Source organism: Eutrema salsugineum, unplaced genomic scaffold (genome assembly GCF_000478725.1).
Source record: "Eutrema salsugineum unplaced genomic scaffold, Eutsalg1_0 scaffold_6, whole genome shotgun sequence".
Lineage (NCBI taxonomy): Eukaryota > Viridiplantae > Streptophyta > Magnoliopsida > Brassicales > Brassicaceae > Eutrema > Eutrema salsugineum.
This window is the reverse complement of record NW_006256547.1, coordinates 2655775-2673562: the sequence shown is the minus strand read 5'-3', so window position 1 is coordinate 2673562 and position 17788 is coordinate 2655775. Positions and strand designations below refer to the sequence as shown.

The following is a 17788-nucleotide window of genomic DNA, read 5'->3' as shown; positions in this document are numbered from 1 at the left end:
CCAAACATGAGAAGTCTATATCACCAATCTGAAGAGAAGAATAAATTATTTTCGACTGACGCAGACACATGTGAAGCTAGAATCTGTGTTCCAAGTGAGCATACGATCCCTCGTTGATAAATGTGAATTATATATATATAGAAATGTAAATATATATATAATATTTTGGAGTTGAGTGAGTTAACCATACTCTTTTATGTCGATCGACCAGATGAAGTCACACAAGTTAGCCTCCAAGTGCTTTTATTGTCAAAAACGCATTTGTATATGTCACTTTTTGTATCGCCAAAGAGCGATATCTCGTGTTTCTGATTCTCCTCTGTTTCGCTGCACTTCCAATATAATACATCCTCGATATCATTAAAAAATTCTACCATGTGTTTTCGTTTTTGGCGATTACAAACTGATGTGTAGATAGGAATTCCCCATTTCTATGACTTCTTTCAGTCCCGTGCTATACCCAAGTTTTAACTAAAATAACTTCGGTATTAAATTGAATATGATATGATTATGAATGCTTTATTCAACAACTAATACTTTAATCGGTTATTAAAAATAAAGAATCATAAAATGAAAACGTGTACAAAAATAAAAAATAACAGTCATCATGTGAGACATAGGTCAACGATGGTTGGCTTTTCTGCTCAGCTCATAATAACGTGTTTAGTGTTTGAATATACATGGAGTAGTTTATAACTGTCGTTGATGTATGATTGCCTTGTTAACGTCGGACTTGGTGGATTTTCAAATGATCAAATAACAATACCTACATGTGCCGAAAATTTACCCTTAACGGAAATTACGTAGACGTTCTTCTAATCGTATTAATTTAACCAATAAAACGCGCCAAATTATATTGACAAAAGTCGTATACAACTTCTCTACTGTGCATGATATATTATTATTGTAGACCAAAATAATATGAAAATATCAATATTCTGATTATTAAAAAATAAAATCAATTAAATTAGCAAAAAAATTCAAAAAAAAAAAATTAAAATTTGAAACAAAAGGAAAAGAGATGATTCTAAATTACGTATCAAATTACCAATTACACAATGAATGTTACAATACGAGAAGCTGCGATTTATAATGATGATTTTAGCGACTATTTGTGTGACTTGTGCCGTGGACTATACAAATGTAGACATCTAATACTTTAGAAAATCAGATTGGTTATTACTAGAACCCATTAGAGTTAATATATATGTATTTATCACAACTGTAATTAGAGAAAAAACAAGGTCTATTTTTTAAAAAAAAAAACCAAAGAGATTGACACATCGGATATACTGAAGTTCTAGATTATTAGAATTGGGATCCAAATTAATACCCGTTTCAGAACCTTGATAAAAGTATAGCTGTCACTATTCGGATGATCTCTACTGCCGTAAGACAATGGAAACTTCTTCTTCCAACATAAACCGTTCTCTTCCCAGCACCACTGCTCCACAAAAACAGTCATTGAGACAAGTAGCTTTACAGTTTTCTTCATTATAGTTTGAGTACCTCTTGTAATCCCCTGATGGCCAAATTATATTTTCTAAAGTTATAAACTCGTATAGATATGCATCCGCCTCTGCGCGGTTGGGGTTTGGTTATTCTTTGGTCCACAAGTTTGCATTTAAAAATCCGGTTTACTGTCACCGTACTCGTCGTTCGGATCCACTAACAAAAACCTTCACATTTCAGCCTCTGGTTGTCTCCTAAAATGCAAATGCTTTTGAACCCACAAGCTAGATTCCCAAGCTCATTAGCAGATTTTGAATAGTCACAGGAGTCTGTATCTTCATTTTCTAATCAAGATTTAAATTTGATTTATGGCCTGTATTTTAAAATTGCAAGTCTGTTACAAAAGATGTTACTACAATTCCGTTATAAATTTACTAATTACTACAAAAAAATTATTCACAATCTGTTAGAAATCAGTTGACTAAATTTTTTAGCCTTTTACCTATACTGATTATTACATAACTATAAGCTTATAAGTTGATAAAGTTCTCTGATTTGTAACAAACACAAATTTGTTATTGTTTTCAGTTTGTAGCTAATTTGAATATTCTGTAGTATGCTTTTACTTAATTGCAGTGATTTAGTTGTTACAGTGTTTAAAAATAACCATCTAATGGAAGGTTTTGGTTACTCAAATTTTCTATGTTTTTTCCCGCAGTCAAGTTACTTAATACTACAACTTATTCAATTTCTCCAAATAACTTATAATAGAGAGAAACCGTCATTCGGTTTGATTTTGCGGAAACCGAAATCAAAAGTCACCGGAAGGGGAAAGCCATGATCTATAGAATTGCTGGGACTCTGAAGCTGTGAGAGATTCTCCGACAGGAACAGAGCCGTTTATGATGTTCTGAGACGAAACGATAAGTGTTTGTAGTTGCAGAAGAAGAAAAAGGTGGATTATCGAACTAGAGAGGAATCCCATTTTGCTGAAACGAAGATCTTGTAATTATAGAAAGATCTTGAGATTATATGAGTTCATATATAGATAGATATATACAAAAGGTTTAAGTTGATTTGTTCGTTACTACTGAACGTACTCAACGTAGAAAAAGGGTTAAGAAGACTTCTTTATTTTGAAGAGTCAGCGAAGACTTTTCTTCCTTACAATTCTGAAGACTTATTGAATGAAGAGTCAACAGAGAGTCTGTTAACGTGTCGAACAAATAGGTGGTGTTGTATGTCTATTTGTGATAGCCGATAGGTACTCCGATTTTATATATATAGACCTTTTTTTTTTTGAAATACTAATTTTCATCATTACATAGCTAAAAACATATCTTCTTTTTAAGAAAAATTCTAAATAACAAGAATTAGACTGAAAATGCCCCAAAAAAAACTATATGTGTTTTGATAATAAACTCTACAAAAATATTACACATAAATTTTTAGAAAGGTCCAAGATGTTTTTTTTGCCCTAGAGGAGCTCATAACATGAGAAATTAGAATTTCAAAATAGAACTCATATTTTGTGGTCTTACATGAGGAACTCTACATTTGGGGAAGACAATATTCAGTAGTACTTAGAAACAAATATGTCCATCCACACCACCACTTTGATCGGATCTATCCATCCCCATTGTCGTTTAGTCACCCATCTAGCTAGCTGTCATCGGCATATGTAAAACCAAGTGTTAAATTAAAAAGTTAGCTACTTTATTATGATTTTTTCGAATTAGTTCTAACTTTAATTTTATTTGTGGTTATTATTTTGTATATATATTAGCTAAAATTTGGTTGCTTTCTATTTATTTGTACACACCTTTCCTTTTTTTTTTTTTCAAAAACCATAATAATCATTTATGCCATGCGGTACCTTGCCGTGACAACTTTGAAGCTCAACATAATGAGCAGATTCACATCCAGAGCCAATTTGAGCAAATTTGAATACCAAACTTTCATATTTTCATTAACCTAGTGAGCACATATTAAAATAATACTGAGATATTGCGATACTGCTTTCACGCACTTATGCCACAGTAAAAGGAAAAAAGTATCAATACATCATTCATCAGAAATCATCACAAAGATATGAATCTTTGTTCTTAAGATGTAGTGAATCTAGTGATAACGTACGTACGTCTTGACATTGGAATTTATTCCATCATTACATATATAAAATATGACTAGCTATAACATATATCAGTATTAATAATGAGTATAAAGTCACAAAAAATGCTGATATACATTAGGATTTAGGAAAATATCAAACATTAATTATATTATAATATATATATATATATGTGTATATAGATCGATAATTCTACTCAGTCGTCGTAGGACGTAACATCCAAGCCGGAAGAAGAGAGTTTGGTTCCGTCAACGACGATGCACCGCCGTTCTCTCCCCCAACTCTCCCCTCAAAGCCATCTCTGCCCATTTTATAATCAATAAATTAATCAGAATCATTCATATGTATATATATATATATATATTTATTTATATAGCTAGAAATGTAAATTACACAATTAATCAAACTCTAAATATAATTTAAAATACTACTGAAAGAGAGAAGAGACCTGGTGGCGGTTACGCAGTATTGGGGCTGAAGAATTGAGGAATTGTTGGAGCATTGGATTAATTGTCCTTCCTGCTGGCCTGATTTCTTCTCCCTCTCCTTAATCTATCATATCATATTTTTTTTTGTCATTATTAGAACTACAGATGCACGAATTGTATGTTGTGTTTTAAAATTTACTAGTATATAGATATCCTTAATATTACTGTTTATGATATATATTTATAAAAAAAAAACTTGAAGTCTATATATAAATAAATCTATACTAACTTGAAGTCTATAAATAAATCTATACATCGAGTCAAATATATATACTAATATACCCAAAAGATAATAAAAGCAATAGATATTTCATTTTTGTATTTTATATCAAGGTTCTAAAAATTAGGTCAACTAATCGATCTAACTATATATAAATAGTATTTTCTCAATAAATCGGTGTCTAGTTGCTTTACAAATTACAACAGATTGTCCTATTAACGCCTATATAGCTATGTTTCAACAATATTGGTTCTTATTAGAAACATTAATGATAATAAAAAAAATAAAAATAACCATTTCTAATGCTAAAAGAATAAAGAAACACTACTAATACGTAAGTACATATATACGTAAAGAATAACCATTTCTAATGTTAAGAATAGTAACAATATCTTACAAATGTCTGGTAAACACTACTAAAATATAATACATTGCTTTACATTTATATAATATTATTTTTGGCTAGTATTCTTTTTATTATACACATTATTTTATAAATCGTAGACAAATTATATAGTAAATTAAAATAATGACAACATCTATTTATTTTTCCTTATGTTATAATTTGTCAAAATATATTCTTATGTTAGAATATATTGTTGGAATATTCTACCACTGTAAAATTGGATGAAATGACATACATACTCATGTAAATTATTTTACTCAAATATAACCATTTAATTCAAAAGAAAGTTGCACTTACCTTTTTGAGAAGCGTATTATTGTGATCTTGCAAGGCCTTATCCTGATGAATTTAAACAAAACAAGTAAATTTTATTTGGTAGAGCAAAACAAGTAAAGTTATCTATTAAAAATGAATTGTTTTCATGATGTAATTAATTGCAAAACTTTACCTTCTTCTGTAGCGCTGATATCGATTCGAACATAGCTTGGTTCTGCAAAGTTTAAACATTCATTCCATCAATATCAACTCAGATTCATTACTTAACTCAACTTTCCGATCTAAAGCTTTATACATGCATGTGTAGACGTCTGTATCAAGATTATTTTACCTTTCTTGACCTAATGCTCTTAATAGCAGCATCGAGCTGATGCTCCAAACTTTGAAGCTCCTTTAAGCTCAACGAATCAAGATCTTCCCCCATAAAATTCCTGCAGATATTCATATTGTGACTGCTGATTATATAAGCTTATGATCAATTTTCCTTACAGAATTCTTTGACAACAGGAAAAAAACGAAATTCCTTACAGAAAATGAACATTGTGAGGATCCATGACACACATAGCAAGAACCTCCATAAATGTATATTTTATACTTTTAAGTAATATTTTAATCCGTCGACTTGAATCATATATAGTATTTGTTAGTACAAGTTTTCTTTTGTTGTGATTAAAATAAGATATGAGAAATAACGAAGTCTATCATGATGCGTCTCTCTTTAGTTATGTGTTGATACAATAGTGTTGTATATTAGAATTTTTTTTCGAAGATAAGGACTAGGAAGCGAGTTTAATACATTAGAAGTTTATATATGTTCAAACCCAAAACGGCCAGAAAATTAAACACATTGATTCCGCTCGTTCCCGTCCTCTAGTTGAAATTAATTATGCACTAGAAGATTATATGCATGGTGCAGATATGTATTTAAAATATAGATACCTTTTGTTCTTCTCAAGTACCTCAACTCTTGCCTTGAGCTTAGCATGTTCTAGAACCCAATTTTCCTACAACATTGTTATATGATAGACACTAGTTACAACAGCAAAGATACATAATTGAGTAACACTTATGAACATAAACAGCTAGAAGAAAAACCATTATGATAAAACTTACACTCTGTGAAATGTCTCGTCCAACAAGTTGTTTGTCTGAATATAAATAGCGATCATAGCGTTCAAGTATCCTTTCCATGCTAGATTTCAAAGGGGGAAAAACATTTACTTAAATGATTTGATCCACATATATACACTTATATGTATCAGGTTATAATTTCAGACGATGTAATGTGTAACATTAATTTGTTTACAAATGTTAGCCAAAAGTTGACCTTGTTTGGTATACTGACAAAGATCGCTAAAAGAAAAAGTAAGCATATATATACACAAAAATGTATATAAAACCTGGTTTTGGTGAGTCCACAAAACATCATACAAACATACGTACAAATTCAATGTCAAGATTCGAATTTCCCTCCTGACTCGGTTAGCCAAGCAAACTATATGATCATTATATATGTATATAATCGTACAAACAAAGATATACATGTACACATGCACAAAACGCATTTATGTCGAACGTTACGTTATTGTCCACTGGATTATAGCACATCCATACAAATGCTTTCATCATTTCAAATCAAGATTTCTTCCAAAAAAAAAAATCAACCTTTCTTTCAAATATATGTTATAAGTGTAATACATGTTATATACATACCATAAGAGTACAAGTCTGTGTGCACGTGCTTCCATACATCAAAAGAGGCAATCAAATCGTGAGTCTGTGTATTAAGTATCATAAATTTTATGCTATTTTCATTTGGGTAAAACAATGAAAATAAACATAAACAGCTTTTTCATGCGTCCGTACGTAAAATCCCAAAAAAAAAACCCTAATTACTCGAGCCACTTCTTAGGGAACAAACAAATCTACAGTAGATATGCAAGACACAAGGACAAGATTTGGATTTACTTTCAAGGCTGACGACGATCGAGATCGAGACGTACAAATTAAAAAAAAAAAAATCTAATTGAAATCTAAGAAAACAGATGGATATGATCGATGTGAATATATAATATAATATAATATATAGTTTATGAATGAAATTAAAAGATATAACGTACCAAGAGTCGGTGGAATATTCGAAGAGCTTGCCTTTAGAAGAGAAGACGATGAGAGCAACCTCAGCATCGCAGAGAACAGAGATCTCATGAGCCTTCTTGAGCAAACCAGACCTTCGCTTTGAGAAAGTAACTTGCCTATTGATCTTGTTCTCAATCCTCTTCAGCTGAACCCTACCCCTTCCCATCTCTCTTTCTCTCTCTCTTTCTCTCCTCAAAACCTCAAGAACAAGAGGGAGAAATGACAACCCTGAAATGACCAAAAGTATCTCTCTCTATTTCTTTCTTATGTCTCTCTGGGTATCTTTTGTGTTGAATGTGATAATTTAGTAATTTTAATATTTATTTCTTTTTCTGTGGACTTTTGTTGGGTTTCGCGTGAGTCTACAGTGACGTAAGCGTGGGAACAGTGACGTAAGTGATGTGGTATAAATACGGTGTGTTGATGGGAATACATTAGACGATGATATTTGTGGAAACAGAGAGATAAAGCCATATAGAGACTGGAAGAGAGACCAGAGTGGGGATAAAGTTAGGGGCTGTTTGGGAAATAAACCATATAATGTGTTGTCGAGTTCTCGTTGGCTCTTTTCTTCTGTAATTATAACTTAGTTCGTTAGTTTTGTGTCTCCTCATTTGCTTACGTTGTTTTCCGTACCGTACGGCCTTTTTCTAGCCATTGATTTTAAGGTTAAGAGATCAAGAACTCGTTGCCCAAAAAAAAGAGATCAAGAACTCAAATCTTAATTAATGGGTATATCGAAGGGGAAAAAATCATTAAATACCTATTATCTTCTACAGAAATTTTTTTTGTCTGGTATTTAAAATATTTGTGTTTGATATTTAAAAATAAACAAAAGAGTTTTACATGTGCCCGCAAAAAAAACACATAATGCAATAAGATACTTTCTTAGCATTATAATAACCTTTAATCATACATCACTCGCAAATTGTAACCCAAAATGCTATATCAAACCCAGTTATTTTTCTTTTGAAATTACAGTTTCTTATACATGCTTGATAAAATTAAAATGTAAAGCTTGTTTCCTTATATATACACGATGATATGAGAACCTTATACACAATAATTTAGCACGTTGATAACAAAATACAAACGTAAAGAAGACAAAACATTCGGATCTCAAGGAAGATAATATTTTGATTTAATATACCAAACACCATTTTGACATCGTACGAGCGCAAAATGTGATTTTTTTTGTTTGTATTTCGGTTTGCTTTGTTTTATTATAAAGTAGTGTTTTATTAAAAAATGAATACTATAACTAAAAATAATAATAAGTAAATGCAAGAAAAAAACCAATAAAGACCACAATAATATGAAGTGATTATTTACAAAACATTAAAAGATTACCATGAACCTTTTGAAATTGCCTAAAGATAATAATTAAATTTCTTAAATCTAATTTTAAGTAGAAAATTAATGTTGAATGTCATACATTAAAGGCAAACAGTCGCCAACAAAATCGTCTTTTATCGAACTTGCAAAAGTGGAACGTAGACTGAAATAACATTAATCAAACATAAATGAAATCATAAAAAAATGGATTTTTCAAATTTCTACAGATCAGCTCGCGTTGATCTTTTGGACCAAAATATATATTCGTTAAATTCTAAATTTAGCTGATATGTTTAAAATTTCTCTTTTTCTCTTTTGACCAAAAAGTGGCCTATAAATGGGAAGAGAATCTCAAACGTATGATACTCTCAATGTAGGAAAAAGTCTCCAGGCTATTTACCATTTGTTATACTCCTTTATAAATTAGGTCTAAAATCGATTATTGGACCCATTAGATATTTGATAAAAAGTATTAGTACTCAATGGAAGTATTTTTAATAACTCGCCCTTTTAGCACTAACAAAAAATAAAAATAACTCGCTCCTATTATTTTTTGTGGTAGTCACGTTTTTCTTTTTTTTATTAACATTTGTATAGCATATAACAGCACTAAAGCAAATTTTATTACAAGTTATTTCGTCTGACGGTTCAACTTGTTTAGTGGTTATTAAATAGGGAACGTGTTCCGATCAGAAGTTAACAAAACAACATTCACATCGGTCCCATGGCTAATATATGTCCGAATCTGTGTGATATATAGACAGACCATAAATTGATCTGAAAAGATTTTATAATTGATCCTGTGAAGGGATAATTGATACACACAACATATTCTAGGTTTGTACATTAATATAACTGAATATTGTCAATATACGAAATATTTGATAACTATCCTATGAATATTCCGTAACTATTTTTTATTTTTTTTTACATTACTTTCATGCGTACATGTATATTTGTTTTTGCTCATTTAATTGAATAAGACACAATTAAATTTCTCTCAAGCGCCTTTGGAAAAAAAGGGGAAAAAAAAATCTGCTAAGCAATTGTGATTTCTACTATGTCAAGTTTTCAATGGAAGGTACGCCGTGAGAAAGAAAAATATTGTTCTTTCCATATTTTGAAATATATGATAAATTCCAGTAGTTTGCAGTCCTAAATCTATACTTTATCTTAAAACTAATTTTTTGGTATTAGTTACTAATAAACTCTAGCACTTGAAATCTTGAACTATTTCAACCTGGGTTTTTAATAGGTTCAACCTCGGAATTGGAACTAAGTAATCATAGTTCACACGATATATGTATCCAGTAAACAAATATAGATAATGTACGTTATCAAAAAATATAATGTAAAGAAAAATCACATATATATACTCCCTCTGTTCAGAATTATTTGATGTTTTAGAAGGTTTTTTTTGTTCAGAATTATTTGATGTTCTCACTTTTCAATGCAAAATTTAATGAATTTTTATAGTTTTTGACCTTTTATATTCTGCAGATTGTTTTTTTATTGGCTGAATGATATTTAAATGAATTATAAATAATATTTTTAGTATAGGAAAAATAAAAATTAAATGAATCCTTAAACTGTGTGCAAAAACCTTAAACATCAAATAATTCTGAACAGAGGAAGTATATAATTAATTTGATTAAACTTAAATAACTTAAAATATATAATAAGAGGACGAATTTTGCATTAGAATTTTGAATTAACAAGAGTTAAGGCAGAAACATTCTAGAAGAAAAAAGGAGAAGACATATTATGTAATTGTTGGTAGCATATTAGAGGAAAAGTTCGTTAATTTAGTGTGAGGCATAATAACATAAATTTTTTAAAGTGATTTTCAGAATAGCAATTGACCGTTGAATGATAATGCAATCCGTGGGTTATGAACTTGTGAATAGAAAGTGCAAATTAACTGAAACCAAATATAGTTTATAATCGAAATAGATAACCTTTGGAATGCAAAACTCTCAAAACAATACTAAGAATTAATATAATATTGTACTATATATATAGACATTAGGGTACTGTTCGGTTAGCAATATTTTGGCATAGACAAATACTCCCCAAATCAAATGTATGTAAAGGTATTATAGACTATATAGTATATACCAAAATTGGACCACAATAACAAAAAGAAATGGACCACATTTGGGTGTTGATGACCCCTAAACATCTAAATGGGTGGATAGTACCTAAACGTATTCAATTCTCTGAATCGTTATTAACATAAATTTGGTTCTCTTCTTAGTACGATAAATGTTTGCCCTCTTAGATCAAAACTTTGGATCTTTTTCTCTTCTCATACCGTATATGTTAAGTCCACATCTTAAGACCGCATATATAATATCGCACGTTGTCTTGTCAAACTTATATACCAATATATAGTGGACATAAACCCCATATTTTCCATTATTAATATATATCGAATCATCCTTTTGTGAAATTTGAATTTTTAGACATCGATCGTTAAAAGCTTTTAATAGCACGAACATACATATATATGTCAACTTAGGACCATTTTAACATCACGCCTTGTCTTTTTTTTTTTTGTATGACCACACTCGTACATGCTATTTCGTACGCATATGGTATGGTGAAAAGAAAATTTCACGCTTATATATTAATGTTGAAACACATGTTAAGAGAGGTTTATTTCCATCATTAGGGCCTTCATCATGGTGTAATGTAATGATTTAACTAACCAGAAAAGCACAAAAACTTCTTTAATACTTAGTTACTCTTTTTATAATTGATAAAAATTTAGTGCTTCCCCATAAATTAAGAAAATAGAAATTTTGATTTCAAATATATCATTTACTGTTTCTATTTTTTTTCATAATTCTTAATCAAAATTAGTTTAACAAATTCAATCATTTTTTTTAAATTTACAAATTTTAAATCTTTTTCGATAGAATTTCATTTCTCATTTGAGCTACTATCATGAGCTATATATGATAGTACTCTTTTTCATAAATGGAGAAGAATTCGAGTATGTATCTCAATGAAAGCATTATGAAACTGAATAGAATCAAGAGTGAATTACATAAAAAGACACATTCTACACTTACTCTTACACAAAAAGACATTTTCTACTATTGAGGCACTTATTCGACTGTTCATTTAATATAAATCCAATATTACCATTCTCTCATTATATCAATTTTTTTCTATATCAATTTCTCTTCCTTCTTTCTCTTGTCTTCATCATCGACACCTCTTCACTTTTTTTTTCTTTTGATTTTTGAGTTCAATAAAATCAGAAACATATTAATTTTTATATTACTCAGGTTTGATAATTATGAGTTTGTAAGAAATTGGTTGGTGTGTTTGAATTTAGGCAAGAAATAATAAGAAATGAGGAAGATGATAAATGAGACAATTTAAGACTCAATTTCAGTGATAGAGATAAAAGACATTAAGATACTCAGTCAAAATCTCATGGAAAAAATTATTTAGTGATGGTGAAAGTGAAAGAACAGAAAACGCATTCAACGTGTTCGACAAAATGTTTGAAAGAGTAGTTTTGTATCCACGCAATTTTGTCCATGCTACACTGTCTATGAGAAATTAGAATACTTGTCTATGGTAAATTAGACAGCTTGTCCACAATATTTCATCCACATAATAGACAAACTACAAGAATTGTGATTGCTAGATTCATGCATATATTATTCTTTCAATAGACATATTAGTATGAACAACATTTTACACAATGTCTAACCAATTTACCCATAAAAATATTTTACACAATGTTTTGTATCCACGAAAATTTATCCATGCTACATTATCCATTACAAAACTAGACAATTTTTCCATGGCAAATTAGACAGCATATCCATGATATTATATCCACCGAATAGACAAATTATAATGACTGGGATTGCTAATTTCGTGGATATGTTATTCTTTGAAACAAAAAAAAAAAATAATATACATATCGCCGTGGATAACATTTTTACATAAATTTCTAGCTAATTTATCCATAAAACGCATTCAACATGTTCAACAAATGTTTGAAAGAGTAGTTTTGTATCCACACAAATTTGTCCATGTTATATTATCCATAACGCAACTTCTTCATGACAAATTGGACAGTTTGTCCAACGAAGGTTATAACAAAAAATATCAATGAAGAAGGAAATTATTCACATAACTTATATTTATCTTCCTTTGTTGGATGAAAGATTAGCCAGAAAATAATAGAATATAATAAACACAAATCATTTGACTTTTTTTTTTTTTTTACAAAGTTGAGAGAAGATCAAATATTTTTTTATAAAAAACTAAAAAAGTAACTCTGGTTGATTTAATTACATCTTCTCCGCCCCCATAATTTCACAATTGAAGATGTTCAATTGAATTATAGAAGTCAAAATTGCTGGGGGTTGAAAAAAAAAAAAATGCAAAAACGATGAGAAAAAGATAAAGAAGAGAGACAAGGAAAAAAAGAAAAAGAGATGATGTGTTTTTTTTTGTCATGAGAGGATGTGTTTAAGACGAAGAGAAGAGAGAGAACAAACAATGGGAAAAGAAAAAAAATATATATAAAATAAAAAAGAAGAAAGAAGTGTGAGAGAGTTTGTTTCGTCTTTCACCACATAAAAGTGTATCAATAGCAAAAAGTGTCTTATTTTGTAAATACAAATTTGAAAAGTGCCTTTTAATGTAATTTATTCTAGAGTCAATTATGTTTTTTCTGTTTTGCTCCGTTTCATAAGCTTTTTGCAATTATTTTCAATTTTTAAAATACATTATTAGAAATATTATGGAGGAAAATTGGGATGTTAATGCATACTTTTCTAAATATTGATGCGAGAAATGACAAACAAATCTTTAAAAACCTATGAAAATTTTTTATTTTGTTTTTATAGAAAAAGTCAATACTTGGTAAATTTCAGTATATATATTTTTAAAAAAAATATCGGATATTCATAGATATAAATTAAATTCTTTCGGTGACTAAAATTTAAGAAAATAACAAATTACATCGACATTTTAGGGTCTGGGCTTCTCATGTTTAATCCCCCTTTCTTATAAATAAAAAAGACTGATCATTTTTCCGAACTAAAAAAGGCATCTCTATACATACATAACATTCATGACTATATTTATATTGTTTATAGGATTCATTCTATAATGTTATAAACATGAAACTGGAAAGAAGGAATTTTGATAATCTAGCTTTACATGCTTTAATATATCTTTGCTTTGTTCGCTTTCATATGGAGGGTTGGTAATTTTAGGGTTTAGATGCAAATATGGAATCGACAACGCACACAAACTTTTCTAAAGCAACTTCTCACTTTGTCTCATTTTGGATGAGAATCTCTGCCACACAACTAATCAAAGCCCCCATTTTACGAGTCCATTATCTCTTCCTATTTTTTTTTTTAATGACATTGATACCCAATAGATTCCCAATCCAATAATTATCTTTTGAAAGTTACAGCTAAGAAGAATATTTGTTTGTTCGTTTCCCCAAACTTTGGATGAATTTTATTTCACTGAAAATAATATCTTAATAAAAGGAAGAAGAAGTCTAGAGGGCATGTTAAGAGGTCTAACCCGTCCTGCGTAGTTCGGGCAATGTTATTTTGTGGAACTATAAGCACTAATTCCAAACCCCATCGCCTTATGACATTAAGGTTTGCGAGTCGTTCCGTAGATTTTTTAAATTTGTAATTTTATCTCTTTGTCAGTTTGTCTAGTTCTTTAAAAAGGTAATTTTTGTTTTTTCAATATAGAACAAGATATATATATCTGAGGATATAATTTTTGTCAACATAAATATGATAGATTATGAATAATCATCAAAGACGAGTTACTAATTAGTAATTACTTAGTGAATTGATTATAAAAATTCATAAACATCTATATTTTTAAACTGTATTTTTAATTAAAATTTCATATCTATAGATTGAAATGATACACACACAGATTTAATGAAGGTTATTGGTGTGTATATTTTAATGGATTTGGAAATTCAAATAGCCTGCTTGAGACCGTTTTTTTAATGCAATATTCATAACTCTTAAAACTCGCTTTTGTCGTGGACATTTAAATTATCACCTTGTCCTAACACAAATGGTTTATGCCCAATACATTGTGGACTGTCTCGGCCGTAATTGACACCAAACTAACCAAAAAAGATACTGTAGTATAAAAATACATATGACCAAATGAGTATAACCCATTGTCTATGGATTCGTCTTAGGAGGAATCTGGGATATAACAGTAGACAGAAAATTGTATATCTGACATTATTATCTTCTTTTTTTTCTCGACCTTCTACAAAGACGGAACCAACAAAATTACGGACACAAGGAAATAAAAAAAAAAAGAGAGAAAAAACAACGAAGTTGAAAACTATATATATATATGAAAAAAATAAAATGTATCAAGAAGATTATATAATATTTGGGACACGAAAGAATGATCATAAATAACGTTTATACCACTTTTTACTAAAAAAAAAAAAACGTTTATACCACTTCACCGTACAATCAAACCAGCAGCAGCCTAACCCTAACCAAACCGGGAACACACAGGATCGTCGTCAGTGGCAAAACCGGAAACCTGAGGTTTAAGCGGAATGGAAGAAGAATAAGAAGACGAGAACAGGGAGGAACACGGCGGCGAAGACTGAGAATACTGGCCGGAAACCACCGTTAGGAAGAAAAGGGTAAGTGTCAGGAGGAGGCATGACGCAATTGTCTCCATTAAAGTAGATACGGCGAGGAAAAGCCCATCCTTTCTCGAATGTGAAGGTTGATTGATCTTTACGGAACAAAATCTCCGACTGCACATTCCCAAGAGGCCCTGCCTCTGATAGGAAATCGTTGTAGAACTTCACTCCCCATAACATGGCCGTATCGTCTACAAACCCAAAATAAAAAAAAAGAATTAAAATTTGAGATAAGCAGAGGGTGGAGAGAAGAGAGTGGATCTGAGTGTGTGTGTGTGTGTTTACTTAATCCGGCGTAAGGAGTGAGAGATTTGTAGTTGAAGCTGAAGATCTGAGTGATGTTGTCAAGATTTGGATGTTGAGCGACCATGTTCCACTGTGAGTAGTTTAAGCGATAGTTGAAGTTTGTGATTGTGATCTTCACTCGCCAATACTCTTTGTAGTTCTGCTTCACGTGCCAATGCACTCGGATCGGGCACATGTGTCTCGTGCACTGCACCAATGGCGGTAAAATCGTTCCTTTCTTCGTCGGTGGTGACACAACAGATGCTAGATGCGGTGTATCCGGGCTGCCATTACCAAAAAAGTTTTAGACTTTGCGATTCAAAACTTGTACCACAAAAAAAAACAGAGTTTGTGGCTTCATGATTGAATATGAACAGAACACAAAAAGGGTTTGAACAACTCACTCGAGACAGGCACCGGATTCCGTTTTGTTGTTCTGGCATCCGCAAGCACACGTTGGACATCCGACAATGGTTTCATTGTAAAAAGAAGATAAAGAAACGCAGCAAGTCGGAGTTCTTTGAGCAAGGAACTGAGAGTATGTGCACGTAATATTCCATGTCACTGCGGTAATTAAGAAAAGAAACTTTCTGCAGTTAGATTATAAACACCTTCAACACTTCCGTTCTAAAAAGTTTTAAATGCATTCTTGATTCTTACTCATAGCTTGAGTGGTTCTGCGAGTGTCGGGAGTGACAAACTTGGTTGGTTTGACAATCTTAGCTGGACCACAAGTGTAGCCTGGACCAGGGCCCATGAGAGTGAAGTTTCTTGGCACCCGGACGGTTTTGTTTGTGGTTCCAGCCGCACCAACACTGATCTGGAAGGAGCTAGCAGCATTGCCAGGGTCTTGAACCCATGAGTTCAAGACACCTCCTTTGCAGCAATTGGCTATCTGCTGGTTATAAGGAGTCCCCGGGAGCAAATCTACAACCGTTGGATCTTTTTTACAACAATGCGGTATGTTTCCTTTGTACTTTGAACAATCACCTGTTATACATTTACACATTATCGTTACAAACTATTTCCCAATAATTAGAAGTAACTAACATAGATTAATGGTACCAAAACATCTGGTTACCTTGTTCGGTTGTTTGTGCTCCGACCATACTCCATATAACTTCCTTCTTTGCCCATTTCCAACCTAATGTCCATCCCGGAGACTGAATGTGTCTGTATTTCTGGAAGTTGAACATTGTAACCACGGCCTATATCGAACAATTCAACAGTTTAGTAAACCGATATATAAGGCCAGTTTTTGTTCTCAGGTTCTTAAACTTACGACATAGCCATCAGGAGTCCAGCTCATGACATCCCATTTCATCGTAATATTGCCTTCGGGATCGAGCGCATCATATGCTTCTGCAGAAGGATTTTACAATTTGTATAAGAAGAAAAAAAGTCAGAACTTTGATTCTACTGTTCTAATCTCATAACCAATTGGTTTGTATGTAGAAACCAGAAATAGACCAAACTGTCTGCACAACTAACAAAAGTGTGCATTAAACTTTTCTGAAAGTTGCTATTTTTGGGATCATAAACTTGAAGCTTAGTTTTTTCCTGATATTGACTGATTTACTAAAACACAGGATGCACTGATATGGAAATTGAAGTCTTAATTTTAGGATCTGAGCTATGCAAAAGCATTTTGTTTCACTAACTGAATAAAGATCTAGCATTGCTGAAGAGTAACCCAGTAACAAAAAGCAGATCATGAACTGCCACGCCTGATTAACACACAATTCGCATGATCTCAATCCAGTTTAAGAGACGAGGACTGATCAGATCTCTCTATCGACCTCAACAAATAAACAAAGCAGTCAAACATTGAAGATACCCAGATGCTAAAAGCATAGTCTCAATTAAAGAATTTGAATAATTTGACGATCTTAAACCGTGAAAAGTGAAAACCCAATCAAGAAGCAAGATGGGAAGCTGAAGAAGCTTCTAGATAAAGAAACAGAGCAAAGAAGCAGATTAATGTGATAAAGAGAATAAGAAGTCACCTGTCGAAGTGAAAGAAGACGACGAAATCAAGAAGAAGATATATACGGCCAAGAAACTCAATTTAAAGACTATGGAGGTGGATCTGGAGAAGAAAGACTCCATTTTTGTTATTCCCTGTTGATCAGACCAGAACCAGAGATGAAGAAGCTTGTTCCAGATCCCTTAGATGGGTCTGGTTAAATCTAAAACCAATCAGTCGTAGAGGAAGCAGAGGAAGATGCTTTGCTTGAAGGAGGAGTGGACTTATAGAGAGAGTAGGAAAGTTTTCAGCTTTGCGAATACGAAGGAGAAGCCATGACAAATTTGGGATCTGGCTGGCTAGTGGCTGTTTCAGTAAAAAATTTTGCCGGAATAT

The 17788-nt window shown here is 31.5% G+C and overlaps 2 protein-coding genes across 2 annotated transcripts; both read right to left on the bottom strand.

Moving 5' to 3' along the window:
• Positions 1 to 3554: 3554 nt before the first annotated feature.
• Positions 3555 to 7385, bottom strand: LOC18013169 (agamous-like MADS-box protein AGL8). Its single transcript, XM_024151164.1, has 8 exons — positions 7094 to 7385; positions 6087 to 6165; positions 5913 to 5977; positions 5305 to 5404; positions 5146 to 5187; positions 4995 to 5036; positions 4032 to 4135; positions 3555 to 3884 (listed from the first exon to the last, which is right to left on the bottom strand). Exons 1-8 carry the CDS (start codon positions 7276 to 7278, stop codon positions 3776 to 3778), a joined length of 726 nt encoding a protein of 241 aa, XP_024006932.1. The 5' UTR covers positions 7279 to 7385; the 3' UTR covers positions 3555 to 3775.
• A 7320-nt stretch (positions 7386 to 14705) lies between these two features.
• Positions 14706 to 17720, bottom strand: LOC18012979 (protein COBRA). Its single transcript, XM_006394492.2, has 7 exons — positions 17433 to 17720; positions 16709 to 16788; positions 16508 to 16634; positions 16087 to 16416; positions 15831 to 15990; positions 15427 to 15710; positions 14706 to 15332 (listed from the first exon to the last, which is right to left on the bottom strand). Exons 1-7 carry the CDS (start codon positions 17533 to 17535, stop codon positions 15040 to 15042), a joined length of 1377 nt encoding a protein of 458 aa, XP_006394554.1. The 5' UTR covers positions 17536 to 17720; the 3' UTR covers positions 14706 to 15039.
• Between the last annotated feature and the right edge of the window lie 68 nt (positions 17721 to 17788).

Coding starts and splice junctions, on each gene's coding strand:
- LOC18013169 (XM_024151164.1), bottom strand. CDS start 7,278: ATGGGAAGGGGTAGGGTTCAGCTGAAGAGGATTGAGAACAAGATCAAT. Junction 5,978..6,086: donor GACGAGACATTTCACAGAGT/GTAAGTTTTATC, acceptor ACAATGTTGTAG/GAAAATTGGGTTCTAGAACA. Junction 5,037..5,145: donor TATCAGCGCTACAGAAGAAG/GTAAAGTTTTGC, acceptor TAAATTCATCAG/GATAAGGCCTTGCAAGATCA.
- LOC18012979 (XM_006394492.2), bottom strand. CDS start 17,535: ATGGAGTCTTTCTTCTCCAGATCCACCTCCATAGTCTTTAAATTGAGT. Junction 16,417..16,507: donor AGCACAAACAACCGAACAAG/GTAACCAGATGT, acceptor AATGTATAACAG/GTGATTGTTCAAAGTACAAA. Junction 15,991..16,086: donor CAGAACCACTCAAGCTATGA/GTAAGAATCAAG, acceptor TAATTACCGCAG/TGACATGGAATATTACGTGC.